This window comes from Callionymus lyra, chromosome 19, assembly GCF_982586985.1.
Source record: "Callionymus lyra chromosome 19, fCalLyr1.hap1.1, whole genome shotgun sequence".
In the NCBI taxonomy this organism is placed as follows: Eukaryota; Metazoa; Chordata; class Actinopteri; order Syngnathiformes; family Callionymidae; genus Callionymus; species Callionymus lyra.
Window position 1 is genome coordinate 19,425,422 of NC_141836.1, and position 19,491 is coordinate 19,444,912.

The window sequence follows — 19,491 nt, forward strand, 5'->3', positions numbered from 1 at the left end:
TTTTCTTTTTCTCGAGGCAGTTCCCACATGTAAGAGGGAATTCGGTCTTAGAGAAGAAGGCATGTGTTTGTGAAGGTGTGTGCGCTGCCCATTGCCATTCATGTAACGTTCATCGGTTTTGAGAGTATTGTGAGCAAGTGACCCCCCCTCCACGAGCTCCAGCCCCTTTCCTCTCCTTCTCTTCTCCGTCGCTCCTAGTTTTCATTCTGCTTTTACTCCTGCTGTCTCACCCCTCTCCCTCCTGTTCGGATAGTAACTCCTCCCCCTCACAAGCCATTGTCTCTCCATACAGTATCAGCCTGATGGGATGCCATACTAGCTCCAGCGAGGGGACCAAAGACAGGCAGATGGAGGTAAGAGTCCCATTTATTGCTTTAAATGAAAGCCACGTTACTTATAAAAAATATATAAATTCAGGCAAAAGAGTTGCTATCTGACTTAAGCCGGAATTATGACTTGTGCAACTCACTTCTTAATGATTTTTAAAGGTGCTGTAGGTGTTGACTCCTGGCTTGCCGATTCAAATAAACACTGCATGTTTGATGCAATTTAATGCCTCCAAGATTAATATGTAGTTCAGCAGTCAGATGTTTACTAATCACCCGCTCTTTTTTTTTTTCTTTCCTTCATAGATTCACCCCGTCAATCACTTAATGAGACACGCACAAGATACCTGAAAAAAATGACAGCCGGTCCTCAAACTGAACCTTAAAAAATAGCACTTTTTCCAAGATGTAAAGATCCTCTGAATATGAGCAGATAATGTATTAGTTTGTGCTACCTCGCGCCACATGTCAGCTTGTAACAGGTGCAGGAAAAATGGCAGTGGTTCTCTGAGCACTGGACCTTAGTACAGGAAGCTTTGTGTGCTGTTCGGAGGAGAAAAGGAGACTGTCTCAATGAGGCTTTTGTTGTCAGGGCTGGAGGCTGCAAAAGCACAAGAAACACTGACGGACAAATACCTGGCCCCTCTGTGCCTCAAATACCTCAGTGTTGCATTTGATACAGTGTCAACAAATGTCTCCTCTGTCCTCCAGAGCGGCCCTCCACATCCCCTTACTGCTTTACTTTTTTTTTTTTCTTCGTCTTTCTGTAGAGGCTACGGTTTTTTACGAGCACACACATGACACAGACAAACCCTTTGGGAGGAAGAAACATTTAATAGAACATTACGTTTTGCCACGACAACAGCAACTATTTTAGTGTAGACTTGATGACTCTCTTTCTCTGACTTTTGTGATTTTGTTTACTGGACTATGGACTTTAAATAGTGATCACTTAAACGACTGGAGCATGTAAACCACAGGTTTCCATCACACCAATGGTTTTGTGTCATCATTGAAACTCACTTCTGCAAGTCCCGAGAGACTTTGGTTACGACGATGCAGCTGGGGAGAGGGAAGTCTGGGTATGTCTATGTGACCCCAACCTGGATAAGCGGAAAAAGATAAAGCGTTTTGATGCTGTTTGTGTAGTTCCCTCTGGATCAGGAAAGTTTTGCTATCACTTGTATGGCCTCTCTGCAGTGCTGCGCAGGATTAGGTCTGGCAGAACTGGAATTTGATGTTACAGGTAACAACTTTGAATAAACGTTATATCTAAATAACTTGACAAAATCTGTAATCCAACGTGACTAAAGATAAAATATGAGTTGGAAACCCTCAAGTTTCCCTTTCCAGTAACTTTGATTATTTTGTGAGCCGACATGATCCTGCATATTGATTTGCTTGCACGCTGTTTATGAAGAAGTTGAGTCAAATCTGCTTCTTGGCACCATCACTGAAATTGGTTCCAACACAGTGTCTACAAGTCGTATTTACATCATTTAATTTTACAAATGTGATTTTTGTATTTAACCTGATCACTATAAAACTAGAAGAAAAAAAAAATCTAACTCTGCTATGGCATTGACTTAAAATGTATTCAAACTATAATTGAATCACTTTCATCTGTACAATATTCATCAACTATTTTAGTTGAAAGTGACAATTTAATAAATATAAGCTTTCAAATTAAAACAGTTACCAACACAACATAATATCTGTAAATATCCGTAAATACAAACTAAAAAGTTATAATTTAGCACTTCTTGTGAAAACAACAGTGAAGCGTAATACTTCCCTCTAGGTCATGTTATCACTGCATTTTTAAATAAAGTTTTAATATTTATATCCTCCAAGGAGAAGATTTCATAGAATATTAATGAAGAGGGTTCGATCTCCGGGCAAGGATTTAAAGTACAGTATATTATTTTGTTTTACCTTCTTCTTGTAAAGAAGAAGTGAATTTGATTAATTATTTAATCTTTTTTCTCATTGTTCTTTCCATCTCTTTAACCACCATTGTGTCTTATGGCTTTCTATTCCTATGTGAGTTTCTCCTACTTTTCATGTAGGGTTTAAAGCCATTGGATACACTGTGGACGTGCCCCGTTCCCATTTCCATATTCTATTAAAAGATAAACACAATCTATTTAATGGTGTAAATTGTACAAAAATAAATGTTCTACAACCATAATAAACTAAAGCAGAACTTGTGTTTTAATGGGATGAAATAGCTGTCATAGGTTGATAATAAATGTTATTTATAACCAGATGTTATAAATAAATGAATAAATACACTTGAAAAGCAAATCAAATGTATTTATTCATTTTAAAAAAGACCTCTGACATTTAATGTACATGTATATATATCATTACTAATAATTTTATTTAGGATCATTTTAAAACAAAGGCTCATATATTGAATTGTTTATTTTTTAAGCTTCACATATAGAAACTACAATTCAACTTTGGGTCACACTATGTATATATCCTGCCATCTATATCAATTTCACTTTCAGATTATGGGAGATTCAAGTAAGAATTGTTGATATTAAATTAATTTTGTCTTGCCTATTTTGGATTTTTTTGGGGTCTCAATGTCAAGATTTAGTAATATTTTGATCCAAGTTAATATATTTCAAGCTCTTGTGGACCATATAACACGAATTGACAGCTGGAATTTGTCCTCAAGGTCTTGTAATTGACATTCAATAGACAAAGCAATTTAGAGGATAACACATATAAAACACACATGGTAACATTATTTAAGTGACCTTATTGAAACATAATGGTGGAGCATTTCCTCGTCTAATGTGAAAACTTGCATGAAGAATGAAGGTCCTCAAAGGCATCGCCCTCTTTGCAGGGATTTGCAAACACAAACTGTTGTTTTCTCTTATTTAATTTTGCTCACGCCTCAATCTGCTTGTTTAATCTGAAACGGAGTCAGATTAAACATCAGAGCGGCTGATGGAGTCTGTTCAAACACCAGTGAAATGGAATGTAAACAAACAGCCTCCCTTATCATCTCATATTTGTATTCATGACATGATTGGAAAAGTTAGAATCCAATTATTGAGGTTTGTTTTTTGTAATTAGACTGCACTCATTGGTGTGATTCCCCCTTCACTCCCTAGCGCAGAGTGGGTCTTAATCGTACTCAGTTGAAGTGCTTTAATTTACAATTGTTGGAGTTCAATGAAGCTAGATTGGGTCATTTTGCTATTAAAACCGGCTCCCATTATCTAAATTCGTTTTTTAACGCACAACATCGTCCCAACGAGTTCGTTTGTCTCATCTTAACTTAAATGTTTTCAACGTAAGTTATGGTTAACATTGTTTTTTGCATAATGTAGCAATACCAAAATAAAAAAAGGTTTATAGATAATCAGTCCGATCACACTGAATAAATACTGCAGCTTTCTAAAAAAAACCCTCTAATTATGTGCTAATACTCCTCACTTTTTATTTCTTATTACAGGCGTACAAACCTTTAGTACATGTCCGCATCAGACACAAAAAGAAATGCAGCCACCAGAGGGTCCTGACACCAGGCTTAGGGGGAATTCAAAGGTAAGGCGCTTGTACAAAAAATGGCCATAAGAGACCATTTTTATCCTTTTCCATGGTCTCTGACTGAGATATCACATGAGTGGATATTCAGTTACTTCAACCCCTAATAAAGTGAATTAAGATAAAACATCCAGTCCTGAAATCTAAATATGTTCATGAACTCAAAATAAGAAGTCATCAATTCTCCCTTCTCTTTATTAACAAGTAATATTAGCAGACTTTAAGAGTAATCAATCATTTTAGTATTACAATTCTGAACAGAGTTTATGGGTTATATGGATACATACTGTAGGTGACTTATACCATTGCATTCACATTCAAATTATAAATCAATTAAGATACAATTGTATTAATAAATGTAAAATATATAACTTTAAACTCGTAATATTCACTTTTTTTGTTTAAGTGGCCAGAATACTGCGTTGTAGTTGTGAAAATTGTAAATGAGTCACTGTTTAAACAATGGCTGCTGACACTTGTCCATCATGACAGCTACCTGCAGGACAGGAATAGAAATTTAGCAAATGAAAAAATCCGCAAACATATATTTATTTTTATATATAATGAGAATTCCTCTAACTTCTGAAATAGAATAATAATAAATAAAAAATCACATGAATCTGGTGCACTTGAACGCACCATTCAAACTTTAAAGCCGTTTAATTCGACACAATAATTGTTACGTTATTGTTCATGTCATCTAAAATATAAATACCACTTATTTTTGTTATCAAGAAGCCCTTGTTCTGATCCCAGTTTATTTAAAGCTTCCGGTTGAGACGTCATCAATCGCAGCTGCGGAGCGTTCTCGTCAGAAGAACTTGTTGGACCTCCTGCCACCAGCGTCTTCCACGAGATGATCTGAGCAGAACCTTCTGCGAGAAATATGGCCGGCAATGTGTTGCTGCCACCGCCGAAGAGCAGGAAGCAGGTGTACGTCGTGTTGTCCAGCGACGAGGAGGATCAGGAGCAGCAGGTGAGTGTTCCTAAAAAGTGTTTTTAAAAAGAACATCCGTTAAAACGTCCGTCAAATGAACAGGACCTGGAAAATGAAAGCATGAAAAATAATTGAATATAAAAGAGTATAATTTAAATAAATACATACACCAGAATAAGTTTAATAAAAGGCAAGATATTGGGAAATGTAATATAAGTAAATGTATAAAATAATAATATTTTTTAATGTAATAATATTTATCATCCTTTTGTTTACACTGGGTATACTACAATATAAACCCCACATAGAAGTGTTGCAAATCAAATGTTGCATACAGACTGGTTCAAGAGAAATTCCCTTTATTTTTGTTGTTGCCATGTCCATGAATAGAATCCTGAAGGTGAAGAAACCATCGTGGACCCCAGTGCCTTGACGGATGACGACCTTAAAGCTGCCCTGTTGGCACACGGGGTGAACGTTGGACCCATTGTCGGTGAGAATCTTTCGGACTCCAATCTCTGCTAAAAGCCTGTCCTGATTGACTGAATATTTGCTTTGTGCAGCTTCTACTAGGACTTTGTATGAGAACAAGCTGAGGAGGATTCTTCAGCCTGCAGGACAAAGGGTTGATGCTGTGTTGAAAAGTGAACAGTGCTCAGACAGTGAAGACCAGGAAAGTGAGGAAGAGGAGGAGAGGACGGCAGCTTATGAAGAAGAACAACAAAAATTAGGTTGTTGATAAATCTCTATGTTCCGTTATATATTCTGTTATGTATTGTATACGTTTAAGGTAAATGCAGTTAAGATCTTTATCAATTTTTTTTAATTTCAAGACCAGTTATTGTAGGAAGATCAAACCACGGAATGAAAACTATCAATTAATCGGACTTCCAATTTGGTGATATTGAACCTGTTTTCTGAAACTTTACAGTCTAAATAACACCATATAGGAGAATATAAGAACCGGTCTCAGCCAATCCCAATGAGCAACAGTAGTGCAGAACCAGGATAGATGGATGTACTTGCAATATCTCTCTTTGACCAGTAGGCGGCACTAGCTGAGGAGAGTATTTTATTTTCAGTGTTTGGTAATTTTAAAATTTATTTTTTTTAAATAGTAACTTTCATTCATTACTAGTTATTGTCATGACTAAGTAAGTCATTACTTTTGAAAGCAACTCAGTTGTTACTTTCAAAGTTACTAGTTACTATGAAAAGTAACTCTTTTGTAAGAGACGGATAAGAGGGAAATGTATTTATTCTGTAATTTATCAATTTAGACAAAGGGTAGGAACAATAAATGAAATCAATAAACTAATACAACTAAAGAAAATTAGAGGTTCACTTTAAATGTATTTCCCTCACTAGGAACTTAAACGAACAAAAGTGTCTTTTTCTTAATTTTCCTATTGATCAAACAAACCTATTAAATAAAAACAATAACATTGAACAACACTGTATTGAAAACACAACAACCTTTTAGGAATAAATACAAAAGTAAAAGTTAACAAAATATATATATTTTAAATAAAACAAGTGCAGACAACAGTGAACTAACCCACAGAGTATACCTCACACAAATCTGCATTATTGTGTTATCTGCTGAGTCAGAAAGTCTTTTGTTTCTGTGTCTTACTTTTATTTATTGAAGTGGTTCTTAAACGCGCCATAGTAATCCCATTGTCATTGAATGAAACATTGACCTGTGTCAAAAGGGTGCAAAGCAAGTGAATTGGTGTTGTATCTTCCATTCTAACTAAAGTAATTAGTTATATCACTCTTTACCGCAAAAACTAGTGTAGTTACTGTAACGCGTTGCTTAATAATGCCTTCCTTCCAACACTGTTTATTTTAATGGGCAACTAATGTTTTTTTTTTTTAATGTTGATGCCAATATATATAACATTAAATCTCCAGAATACCAAAGCATTTTCAGTGGGCATTTTCTAATGTATATATATTTTTCAATTGAAAATATGGTTTTGTACAAACAAATCAACACATTAGTTGCCCTTTTAAGTGGTCATTAACCAAAAACACCATTATTCCCGATTAACCCTTCTATACAAAAAAGGATTTATATTTACTTTCCATTCAGTGCTGCATTCGTTTTTTGTTTGTTTTTCCATTATTATTTCGTGTGTTATCTTATTTCATTATTTTATTTTGCATTGCCACCACAAAAAAATCCCATGTTGTTTTAACAACAAAATTTGAGAATTGAATTTCTTCAGTAGAGCCAGTTTTGAATGTTAAAATGTCTCTTATGCAGGAGGAAAAAGACAAACCGAGGAAATGGCATGCAAAAAAGTAAGAGGAAGATGTCAGTATTGGCAACATGATTAAATGTACAGTCAAACGTTTTTCTGTTGTTCAGGTGCAGCCGCAGGACCAGAGTGCTTATGTTTATCCGCAGTGTTTTATGCCCTCGTCACGCCTGGTAAATGATAATTTAGTATTTCTTGAGAGAGTTCTTCAAGGGTCTCACCTTTTGATTCAACTCTTTAGCAAACGCATGCCTTCAAAACCAAAGAGCGTACGCTCAAGCAGAATTCTGGGAATGCTTTGAAGTCGTCTGCGCTGAGCGGCTCAACTTTTAAAGTAGTTTCAAGAACATGTCCAGAAGATCCACCGCCAGGGAAGGGATTATTGGTAAGACTTGCCCCCCCCCTCCCCCTTTTCTAAATATTTCTTTGAGTTTGAGTGAGCGGGTTAACATGACTAAAACATACTCTCAGGCTTCATCTGCTCGAACGTCCAATGGTTCAACGTCATCTGGAACGTTCTTCAGTATAACTCAGATGGTCAAGGAGGAAAGTATAATTCTCAAACTATCAATTTTGTGATTCCAAATGACATGCTTGACACACTAGACCAGGGTTACTGGATAGATGGATTGGGATCTTCCAGTTGATCAAAGGTGTTGTGGGTAGATCATTCTTTTACGAATTTATTGTCATTACAGGGACACGAGAATACCAAAGTATGTGAACACTTAGGTAGTGGACTGGCCTCCCAAAAGTTAGAACCAATCGGTTGCTTTCTTTGGTACTCCAATGGATTGACATTAACGATTTTCTGTTTAAAGTTATTACTTTAGTAACCCATCTGAAATCTCAGTGAAAGAGAGGTTACAAGACCAAAGTCCATTAAGCTTCCACATTTTTCGTTCATCCTCCAGACAGCTGTACTCGGGCACTGATTAGTTTATACAATGAGTTCTATGGAGGTGGAGACTCCTGGGATTGATGATGTGCTGTGACAAACCTTGATGTTTGATCAATCACAACAGATTGGGTTTAGTTGGTGTAAACAAATGTAATCTCTAGAAAAATAAAGCGTTTAATTTTATTTTCATGTAAATATTTTAAATCTAAAGTTTTGTACAAACATACACATACTGATGAGTACAATACAGGTCCAAGATCAATTGAAGATACACTTAAATGAACACATTAGTGATTATCAGTTGTACTTGCTGCTTTTGGTCGATAGATGGAGACAAAGATGACGGTCTCAAGTGTGGACAGGGACTCGTACACTAGCAGTTCTCCAGAGCATTCGTCACAGTCCAGCAAGGTCAGTAGTGCACTTATTGTTCGCTAACATGCCGTATTGATGCTTGAAATGTTCAAGAGGTCCTTCAGGGGATTCAATTGGGTCAATATTTCTTGTTTCTGTAGACGGAGGCAGTGAAGATGGATGAGTCAGTTTACCACACTCCAAAGTTTTTCTTACAACAAGATTTAAAGGCAAATATCATTATTTAATAATAATAATAGTCTGAACTTGACTTGAAATGATCTTCTATAGCACAATGACCCTTTTTTTTTATTGTTGTGTAACTGTCTTTTTCCTCTTAGGAGTCCAGCAAGCATCGTGCCAAACACTCCCCGGGTCTTAAGACGGTGTCTTTTGGAATATAGTAAGTGTAATGGCCTGAGTAAAATGAAAATATAATAAAAGTTGCATAATTCAGGAAGTGCATCCAAAGGGTGATAAAGATTATGCAACTATCCGTTTGAAATGTATAGTTTTTGATTGCTTACTTTGTGTGTTATCTTATTTAATTCAAATATTTCTGTACTGCCGCTACAAAAATCAATGTTGCATTTACAACCCTTTCAATAAAAGTATTTTATACTGATAAAGCAATGCTTTTTAGTTGTTTTTTTTACTCTCAAACCTTTCTTTTAATTCTCCAGTGCAACTCCAAGACCACCCATCTGGGGAGCAGCAAAGCGTTCCGTCCTTTCGGGGGGCCCTAACCTGATAAAACCTCGCCCCAGAGCCAGACTGGAAGTAGATCTCCAGGTGGTTCCCGTCCATATTCAGTTTGTTGTGTTCCTCCTTTTGAGCGCTGTACTGTATCTGATCTACCTTTTGCATTAAATGTGTCTATATAAATCGTTAATAAAGAATTATTTTCTAAGGTTGTTTCATTCTTTATAAACAGGATCATGCGTGTCAGGGGGCGTGTCTGCCTCTGTTAAGCCCCGCCCAGGCGCTGTCAGTCATACCCCTCCACGGATGTACCGATGCAGACAGTTCAGTATTTGTAACTTTTTACATCAAAAATGAAAGCTTCCGAGTCAAGGAGTGGAACATTTAGATTCCTTAAATATGTAGCCATCAGCGCGGTGATGGTGGTGCTCGTGTTATTCACTGTTGTTCTTCTCCGGACTTTGTCCCTGGACGTGAATGCGGGTCTGAAACTAGCACACTGGGAACACACCAGAAACATCTCTCTGGACATCCAGCTGGTCCGCAGGAAGCAGATCGTGGAGAACTTTAAAGGTACAAAGAAAACTTTTTTTTACGGCTCGTACAACAACAACAACCTCACGCTGATTTACCGCATGTTGCATGAATCCAGAGTCGATCCGGATCCAGACTGTGTCATATTCTGAGACGGAGCTGAACACCACAGCACTGCTGCAGTTCGACCGCTTCCTCCGTCAAGGTAAACCATCATGAAATCATGTTTGGAACAGCGAGCTAATGTGTGGCTAATAACACAGCATGGTTAGCTAGTAGCAACAGGTAGGCAACATTAGCAACTGTAATTTAAAACTTAAAATTCACAAAAAACGATCCAATATTGGGGAAAAAACGGCGAAAAATGGATTTAGGGAATTCAATGAAAGTATTTTCGCATTTAGCCGTCGGGCGCATTTTGTTTTTAATTCCACTAAAGTATATTTATATTTTTAATATATATTTGAAATATAATATATAAAAATGTAGTTGTTTAAAGCAGAGGTCCCCAACCTTTTTTTTGCACTGTGGACCGGTTTAAAGTTGGCATTATATCCATCGCAAATACATTTTTTTCCCCCCACTTGTTTTACAGGTTTGTTTTTTGAGTAAACTTGACTGAAACAAGCATCACAGGCTAATTTTACTTGAGAGAAAACCATATGTTTCAGTAATTGTTGGAAATTTTCAAAAGGAAAAAAAAATGTAGAAAATTTTTTTTTCTTGTGCGGCCTGGTTACAAATTCCTCACGGACTAGGGGTTGATGACCTCTGGTAAATACTATTATAGTTTTAGCTTTATTTTATAAGATTATTTTATAATTTTTCTTTTCTATTATTTTTTCTGTTTGCTTGACGGCCCCTCACAAACGACACTGTAAAAATGCCCCCTGAAAAAATGTAATTGTACATTAATAATTGATCTAGCCGAAGAAAACACCTGTGACAGTTGGTTAACGTAAGTAAGTAAGTAATTTTTATTTGTATAGCGCTTTTCCAGACCAGGGTCACAAAGCGCTTAAACAATCAAAAAAATATTCAATAAAGTACATACTTTAAAGATCAAGGTAAAACTGATAACACAAGTTCCAGAAAATCAAGGAAAAGCCTGAACAAATAAAAACGTGTTTAGTAAAGTAAGTATATAGTAAAGTTTTTTATCAAATGCTAGCAAAAAAAGGTTTACATATAATTCAAATCCTTTCTTTTGTTTCAGTTTTTCCAGCAGTTTTCTCATCAACCTTAGTTCATCATGAGCTGGTCGGAAACTACAGCCACCTATTTAGGGTGCAAGGATCTCAGCCTGAGCTGATGCCGTACATACTGCTGGCACATATAGACGTGGTTCCTGCCTCGGAGTTGGACGGGTGGGACGCCCCACCGTTCTCGGCTGAAGAGAAGGATGGGTACATCTATGGCAGAGGAACTCTGGATGACAAGGCCTCCCTGATGGTGAGAAGAGGGTCTGGTTCCTCATTTTGATCTGAAGGTTAATTAATAATTACTATATCAATGAAATGAGGAAAAAGTGCAGAATCTAGGATAGAAAATAATAATCTCTATAATCTCTATTTTATATAGCGCCTTTCTAGACCAGGGTCACAAAGCGCTTTGACAGCCATTCACACATACTGATGGGAGTAGGCTGCACACCTGTGCCAAGTCTGCCATCAGGAGCAATCAGGGTAAAGTGTCTTGCTCAGGGACACAACGACACAAGCTTGTCTGGAGCTGGGATTGAACCGGCAACCTTTTTGGACTGCAGGCAACCACTCTACCATCTGAGCTATGACCAAAATGAATGAATGGTTTTTTTCTTATCAGATGGAAGATTATAGAGAATGAATGATCCTGATAAGAAAGGATGAATGTGGAAGACGGATTACTGGCCAGGACGAAAACTCATGACAGGGAGCAGATACTATAGATGTGTTGGTAGACGGTATAGTTTAGTTTTATTTGAATTGGCTACCATTGCTGAATAAAGTTATACAAACATCGGAAATATTGCCACCTCATGAGCTTTTTTAGTTTAACATTATAATGCCTCGAGGCAAATGGAGATTTAAAACCCATTTGTATAGCTAAGATTCATCAAATAAAAATAATTTCTATATAATTGATCATATTCCAGGGGATCCTACAAGCTCTGGAGTACCTGCTGATCGAAGGATACCAGCCACGTCGAGGATTTTACATTGGACTTGGTCATGACGAAGAAGTAAAAAAATATTGATTTCTGTGCTGCTGATTTGACCGTGGTAGACAAACACACAAACTATGAGATTGTTTCTTTTTGAAGGTGGGTGGTTTGGGTGGCGCTATGAACATAGTCCAGCTACTGAAACAGCGCAATGTACAACTCGCCTTCGTCCTGGACGAGGGTCTGGCGGTTCTGGATGGTGTCATCAGTGGCCTGAACACCCCGGCTGCCCTGTAAGAACCAGGAAATCGGAGTCTCAGCCTCATGTCAGTGTTTACAAGAGTGTCTTCCAGGATCGGGGTCAGTGAAAAGGGCGCTGCCACGGTGAAGCTCAGTGTTTCCGCTCCTCCAGGTCATTCTTCCATGCCTCCCCCTGAAACTAGCATTGGCATCTTAGCTGCAGCTGTCAAGAGGTGAGAGGTTTGTCAACGCATTCATTCCTCTTGAATAGAATAGAATCCCTTTTGATTTGTATAATCTCGCCACAGGCTAGAGGACAACCCTATGCCAAGGTACTTTGGATATGGACCAGAGCGGGACACATTTGAGCACCTGGCCCATCAGGTATATTGTTTCAGCTGTATTTTCAAGTGTTTAAATAATATTAATTTAATCAAATAAATTCCCATCCATGCCCATTCCACCCTTTCATGATACACTGATTGTTTTGCACTTGGGGCGTGTATTGGCAGGAATCTTGATACATGGGGGACAATGTTACGATATATTGCTGTACTGTGAGAACAAATGTATATACTGTATATAGATGGACAGGTCAGACGGACGGACAAGACAGCATTGCCCGAGTACTTGACCCTGGTGTTGCAGAGCTTACAGACCACATGACTCTTGATGAATTTGTGACTACTTTCATTTTTTTTTTGTCTCAACATCAGCTTTAAAAGCTGATGGAGTCGACTGTATCCTCTCGTCCTCAGTCATCTTGCGGCGTTTCCTCTTGCCTTTAGCTGCGGAGCACATAGAGACGGCTGCCATCAAGCGGCCTAAAGTTTAATTGAAACATGTAATGTGTATTGTTGTGATTCAGAAATGATTGATCTAAGATTTGTTTATAATTTCAGTTTCAAATGCCAGTGAAGTTGGTAGCTTCAAATTTGTGGCTGTTTTCTCCACTTCTTGGCAGGTAAAAAAAATGTTTTTTTGTTTTTTTTTAATCATATTTTTGTAGTTGTGGTTGTTGGAACATGTATACACCTGATTTGTTGTTGTTGTTGTTGCTGCAGAGTTTTGGAAAGAAAGTCTGACATGAATGCTTTTGTAAGAACGACCACCGCAGTGACCATGTTCAACGCTGGCGTGAAGGTAGACTTGTTCCTTCTAACCTAAAATCAATGCTTTAACATGAGTCGGTTTGCAGACAAACGTCCTCCCATCTCTCGCTGAAGCATATGTGAATTTCCGCATCCACTCGGCTCACTCCTTACGAGAGGCAGGTACGGATCTATATTTATCCGAAACATGTATGTGAAGCGTTTGTATGTGCCAGGTGTTGGATCAAATCCAGGCTACTGTCGGGGATGACCGTGTGAAAATGGAGCTCATTGACGGCTTTGATCCGTTGCCCATCAGCTCGACCCAAGAAAGCTCTTTTGGCTTTCAAATCATCAAAAAAACGGTGCTGGAAGTGTTCCCAACTGTCACCGTGGCTCCAGGTACGTCTCTAAAGTAGTGCTGGGAAATGTAAATTACTTGTTGATTAACTTTTTACACATGTTGTATCTCGCACGTTGGCATTATTGCCGGCTTGTTGCCAAAGAATTTGGTTCTTACTCCTTGCACTGTGTCGTCTACTTCGTCTTCATTCCTTGTTCTTATGTGCAGGAATCTGTGTTGGTAACACAGACAGTCGCCACTTCAAAGATCTGACCAAAGATATTTATCGCTTCCTCCCCACGTGGTATAAACCAGGTGACTCTAAGAGGTACGTTTTTAGTAAAGCTGTGCTTGTTTTCAGATCACATGACTCTGCTTTAACTGTGTGACCTAGTTACAAAGTCCACTTCTTCTTTGTCAGAGAGAAAGCTTGAATATGAAGATTTAGAAGTAAAACTAAAATTCTGTTTTTCTTTTAATATCACCAGCTCAGGAAGTTGATGACGTTGAATGTTGGTTGTGAACTCTAAAAAAGGGTCTTAATGAAATTTCTAAAGAACTTGCAAGAACCTTAAAAAGTTGCAGCACTATTACTGAATATCTTCATTATTTGTTGAAATAAATCCCAAAAATACTCTGTCTTTGCAGATACCATGGCATCAATGAAAGGCTTTCCCTACAGAACTTGGAAGAGATAGTTCACTTTTACTTCAGTCTGATTCAAAACTGTGACGCTCGGAAGCTTCCGGAGCCACACTCTTCTCTACATGAGTTCTGATTGTGCTGAGACTTCATAGAAAATATTCTCCTCGTCCACCGATGAGGTCGAGGGAAACCTTTTCTGCTATTTCAATCAGATGTTTTTTACAGAATGTGATTTGAGATTGAAAAGCACTGATAGCTTGACAAAAACGGGTTGGTCTTTTAAAAATTATTATTGATGTTTTTCTCCTCCAACTACTGAAAATCGAATTAAAAAAGGTAATTGCAGTGTTGCTGTGAATACTTAGAATTGTGTATAAAGACAAAATTTGCACTTTTAAAATAAAGAAAAATAAAATCTTTTGCTGAACTTGCAATAATCAATTCTGTCCACGTGAGGGTAGTATAGTCTTTACAATAAAGATTTCTTTTCTGTTCCCCACTTATACTCCTGACTATTCAGTTGGATTGCAGGATATGTGAGAAGTGTGTGACTCAAAAAACAAATAACAAATGAGCTGAAGCTAATGTAAAGGAAAAGATTACATTTAAATGAATGAATGACTTCTCACCTTCAACTACACCCTCCATGGTTTTATAAAAGGAAAATGTCTGTCAAGAAAAAAACAATCTGAACAAGTGGTGACTTAAGAATCATGTTCCACACCTGTATTTTGGTATTTTTCTCACATATAATTATCTGACACAACTATGGTTTGCTATCTTCCTTTTGTTCTTATTGTACTATTACAGAAGTGCAATGATTCTCAGAGACAATTGCGCAAGCAAACGACGGGGCAAATGGTTTAATCAATATGGCAATATTTTGTTTTGCTTCTGCAAAATGTATTGATTGGATGGCAGAATCCGCAAACCCAAATTGTCACATTGGTCAAGCAAAAATGATCATGTGGTCAACGAAAATCCACAAATATCTGAGGTCATCAATTCATTTTAACCTAAGAATCGCTGAAAAGTTATTCAAGTTACTTACAAACACATTTGCATTAACTTTCGAAAGCCTGTCGAGTGTACAAAAGTATAAATGTTAAGGAACATTCATTGACTATTATATGAGCTTAAAGGAAAATTGTGTGAATGTTTGTTTAAAAGGACATCCGTGTTTGTCTTGCGTGTGGAAATTGTGTCACTCTAACTATCTATTAATGTTACTTTGTTTTCTCCCTCTACCGAGCTTTTATTGAACCTGTGTTATCTCCATGGTAGCCTGGTACGGCAGTCTTTCCATGAGAGACAATTTCAAAAAGTTGTAATGAAAGTTAAAGTGATGATGAAAACATCTGAAGTCATCAGTAAAAAACAAAACAAAGAACTGATCAAAATGTGAAGTTCACCAACCAATACCATTCATTGAACAGTCTGAATCATGGCATAAAAGCTGGGGTAAGTGTACTTCAAAACAGTTTCAACCAACCTTCTTTGATTTTTACTGAAAGCCTTTGAGTTATTTTGCTAACATAAAGACTTCGGGTTAAATTACGTATTCCTGATAGAAAATTAGATTTAGAAAAATGTTCTAGAAGGTAGCTTCTTGTGTTTGTTTTTATAGGGGTCATAGTGGTTAAATAATGGTGAGGAGAAGAGTTTATGGAGTTGAATCATCCAAAGTAATGGACAGAAATATTGCGTGGCGAGTGAATGCAGGGGGAAGAAGGTGTCAAGGGGGATCTCCCATTGGGGATACCTGCCATGATGAACTTTCACAGCGTCATATGTTAGTCAAAACTTGCGGTCCTCAGGCGTCCGTGCAAAGTGCGGCACGGGGGCGACATGTAGCCCTTTGACTGTATTCATGCGGCCCTCAAGAGGTCAGAGTAGAACGTAGACATTCTTTCCGACAGCTTACAATTTAATATTGTGTTTATTATTTTATTAACGCTAAATAATTTGTTTTGCATGAAAAGGTTTATAAAAGTGTTTTTGACATAGGCATGTTTATTTTATGCTGATATTTCTTTCTTTATTATTCTTACTTGCTTTGTTTTTTCAAAGTTTTTCTGTCATATTTTAGCTCTTGGCTCCTCTCCTTTGGATTGACCCCTAACAACAGTCACAGTATATGATGTGGCCCCAGAGGAAATGTAATTTCCCGGCCCTGGTGTAGGTTCTCATTCATCCGCACCATACTGTCCTCAAAAGAGTGTCCCTAAAGTACACACTTAAAAGTCGCAAAGTTGAAGGACAAGATCAAGAAGTTTAAAGAAAAGTGAAAAAGAAGGTAACCGTCAATCTTGGAGGTGAAACAAAAAAATAGGTTATAGGTCATTTGTTGCTCTGCATGATGGTGAATGTGCTATTTACAGACAAGACAGGAAAACAGTTGTTTGTCTTTCACCTTCAACAAAGTTGAAAATAAGAATTGTAAATGAGGAGACCATACAAAATGTTTTTTGCTTCAAATCAAGTCACAGGAAAGGAATTTGATCTTTAATATTTCTACAATCACAACTAGAAACAACTGGTGAAAAGAACGTAAGCATGTCTTTGTCTTCATTATGCATGATTCAAATGTTGTTGTCATATACAGTATGTACAACACAGTGGAGTGAAGAAATATGTATGATTGTGCTAATAGATCTAAGCTAACCCCTTGAACGGATCATCCAAAATACAGAATAGAAATCATTGAATTGTCTTCCCACAAGCATATCAACTTTCACCACTTACATAGTGTTATGGAAAATTGCAGCATAGGCATGACATCTTAAATATCAATCCACCTGGACAAGTATGAGTATGTAATGCTCCATGGTCGTCACATTGGAAGTAAGACGTCGGGTCATCCGGGTTTGGAAAGTAACGAGCTTCTCCGCAATCGCCAGGAGCCGCTTGTGTTGGAGCTGCTTTTGCTGGAGATGAAACATTTCTTTGAGCAACAGTCATTAAATAAAAATATTTTCTTTACCTTTTAGGAGCCTACTGACAAGTGAGGTGATGGGGTAGCTATCCATGCCACAGAACTCTCCTTTAAAGTCGTCCATATCCAAGGAATTGATAAAGGCCCCCCCAAAATCTTTGGTGAGTATGTATTTGGCCTTTGGAAGAAAACATGAGCTGATTATCAAAAATGGAGGAGAAGAAACGTCAAAAAACCTTTTCCGTGATGCTTTCCATGTTATCAAATCCGACCCACTGATCATCAATTGTGGCATATGGGACGGACTGATCAGAAATCATGGTTGGGTTCACACCCTTCAGATAGATGCATTGCTGGGGAACACAACAAAATACATTTTAAGGATTTTAATGTTTACATTTTGCAATTTAAAACCTCTTACATCATACTTAGGCCATATTCCTGCTAGTTCAGTAAAGCAACCCTCCTCGCCGTTACCAGTGATTTGTACACGGAGATCATCTGAAGGGTCTGCCATAGTGAAAGCTCTTCCGTAGGTGGCAATGCCCACATTGAGCTTCTCTTTGTCTATGCCGTTATCTGTCCAGTAATCCATTGCAGCTTCCTTCAATGTCAGAATAGATCGTTCAGACACAACAAGTCTGTTTGGACTGGACTGATCCAGCCACTCAGCCTCCTGAGTTAAGTGACAACATCACAGGCTATACTTGCAGTGTTAAACATGGCTTTATCTCCCGTCTCATTGGCTCCTGCATACAAGGGACTGTGGTGTCTCGAGATACCCTCCGTCTCGTCAATGAAGTCAAAAGTCATGATATTGAGGAAGTCCACCTCCCTGAAGAGAAAATTGGTTGTGACATTTTTTAAAATTTGCATTCAAAAACATTTTGTTCTACCTGGCGGTGGGGCCCAAGTTTTCGCTGATACCGTTTTTTGCAATTTGACCAGAGACGGTGGCAATCAGGAGAAGGTTTTCAGCATCAGTGTCCTCTCTTAAGATCTGTGTGAAGAGCTTCCATACTTAATTGTCCATACTTACTCTTGTTCTGCAATCACAGATGTGGATCACACTACTGACCCGGAGAAGCTGGGTTAACCTATTGTTATCCTCGGGGTCCTCCCAGTCCAGACTGAGCCCATCAAAGCCATTTTCTTTTGCCAGTGTGACTGCGGTCTCGCTAAATGTTTTTCTGGAATTTTCCTTGGACGCCATTTCCGAAAATCTGGTGAAAAAATTGGAAGAAATTAGAGAGCCTCGAGACTGCTCATTTCAGACTTGACTTACTCAGCTTCAGCATTAACGTTGCTTAATGCCAGGATTGTTTTAAGATCTGGATTTCTGCGGGTTTACAAATTTACAAATGAGTTTTAAGAGAAAACAGGCGAACCATGCAAAACATCAGTGTTGAGTCTGAACCTTGTTTTGAGATTGTCAAAATCCTCGTAGGCCTTGATGTCAGAAGGATCGAAAGCAATGGCCTCACCCTGAGCATTCACTGAAGCATAGCTAAAGACCAAGTGGGTGCAGAGGTTGGGGTCAATGTCTTCAATTAAGAACTTTCCAGAGCCGATTCTGCTTGGTGAGTCCCTGTTGTAGTAACACACTACTCTCTTTGGAGACACTGGAAGTAAAAAAAATACAAAAACCTTCAGTTCACTGTGATTAATTAAAAATGTCTAAAACTTACCTAGGCCAGCCATGACAAAGCAGAGACCTTTATAAATGTAGAAAAAACAAAAACATTATCAGGTCTTCTTGGCTATTAAAGACATCTAGTCAGAATAAAACAACAATCCTAGATTATATTTTTGGGATAGAAATACAATTTTAGGCCTTACCTGTGACAAGAATGAGCTTGCACATTTTGTTCCTGGGAAAAACAAAAGAAATCAGAAAGGAAAATACAAAATAATTAAGTGAGACCAACAAATATTTAAGACAGAAAAATCCATACAATAAAGAATTAGCATGAATGTATTAAGAACTGGTAATTACTCAAGATTAGGGTTCTTTTGAAGTTTGAAGGATTGATCTATGTTAGGAAGGAAAGTCCCTGGAAGTGAAAATATAAATTGTATTAATTAAACAAAAAACTTATAAATAATGCTCTTAAAAATGACAACATGTTCGATACATTTAAAGCAGCACTGTGAGATAATAAAAAAAGGTGTTTCTGACTCTTTCTACTTTCCAGCCAAAGTAACTCCACTGTTGTAAATTCTCCCTTTCACCATTGCATCTCAGTACTGCGTGACAAAAGCAGGTTAAGTTGAAATCATTTACCCTCGGTCCTTGCTTATACGTCAACTGGAAAAGGAAGAGAAAGACAGCGAGGAGGAATTGGAAGAGATACGTGGAACTATCTTGTTAATAAACAGCCAGGCAATCGTGGATTGTATGAAATATACTACTTAGATGTCTTATTCGGGTAATAGTTTTGTGGCTTAAACTAATTAAACTTGCTTTCAGCTTGGTTTTTGTTTTAGATTGAATTCTTCTGAT

At 37.7% G+C, this 19,491-nt stretch overlaps 3 protein-coding genes across 4 annotated transcripts; 2 read left to right on the forward strand and 1 right to left on the reverse strand.

Moving 5' to 3' along the window:
- On the forward strand, positions 1–8,586 carry LOC148059854 (uncharacterized). Of its 2 annotated transcripts, XR_015709390.1 has the most exons (10): positions 1–353; positions 3,805–3,896; positions 4,664–4,872; positions 5,224–5,326; positions 5,397–5,564; positions 7,106–7,143; positions 7,211–7,273; positions 7,342–7,485; positions 7,572–8,412; positions 8,517–8,586. XR_015709390.1 is itself a non-coding variant. In XM_087781428.1 (9 exons), exons 3-9 carry the CDS (start codon positions 4,783–4,785, stop codon positions 7,677–7,679), a joined length of 714 nt encoding a protein of 237 aa, XP_087637554.1. In that variant the 5' UTR covers positions 1–353; positions 3,805–3,896; positions 4,664–4,782; the 3' UTR covers positions 7,680–8,480. The 2 variants fall into 2 exon arrangements, 1 of the variants encoding a protein (XP_087637554.1); XM_087781428.1 differs by lacking the exon at positions 8,517–8,586 and having other exon boundaries at positions 7,572–8,480.
- A 766-nt stretch (positions 8,587–9,352) lies between these two features.
- On the forward strand, positions 9,353–14,480 carry pm20d1.2 (peptidase M20 domain containing 1, tandem duplicate 2). Its single transcript, XM_087781202.1, has 13 exons — positions 9,353–9,630; positions 9,710–9,796; positions 10,808–11,043; positions 11,726–11,812; positions 11,894–12,027; positions 12,088–12,207; positions 12,283–12,358; positions 12,877–12,938; positions 13,039–13,117; positions 13,173–13,244; positions 13,302–13,467; positions 13,637–13,736; positions 14,057–14,480. Exons 1-13 carry the CDS (start codon positions 9,411–9,413, stop codon positions 14,184–14,186), a joined length of 1,569 nt encoding a protein of 522 aa, XP_087637328.1. The 5' UTR covers positions 9,353–9,410; the 3' UTR covers positions 14,187–14,480.
- Positions 14,481–15,850: 1,370 nt separating this feature from the next.
- Positions 15,851–18,689, reverse strand: LOC148059856 (acidic mammalian chitinase-like). The gene is made up of 10 exons (XM_087781574.1): positions 18,677–18,689; positions 18,406–18,610; positions 18,274–18,327; positions 18,067–18,211; positions 17,885–17,988; positions 17,700–17,823; positions 17,410–17,592; positions 17,225–17,341; positions 17,056–17,166; positions 15,851–15,931 (listed from the first exon to the last, which is right to left on the reverse strand). The coding sequence occupies exons 1-10, from the start codon at positions 18,687–18,689 to the stop codon at positions 15,851–15,853; spliced, it is 1,137 nt and encodes a 378-aa protein (XP_087637700.1).
- Between the last annotated feature and the right edge of the window lie 802 nt (positions 18,690–19,491).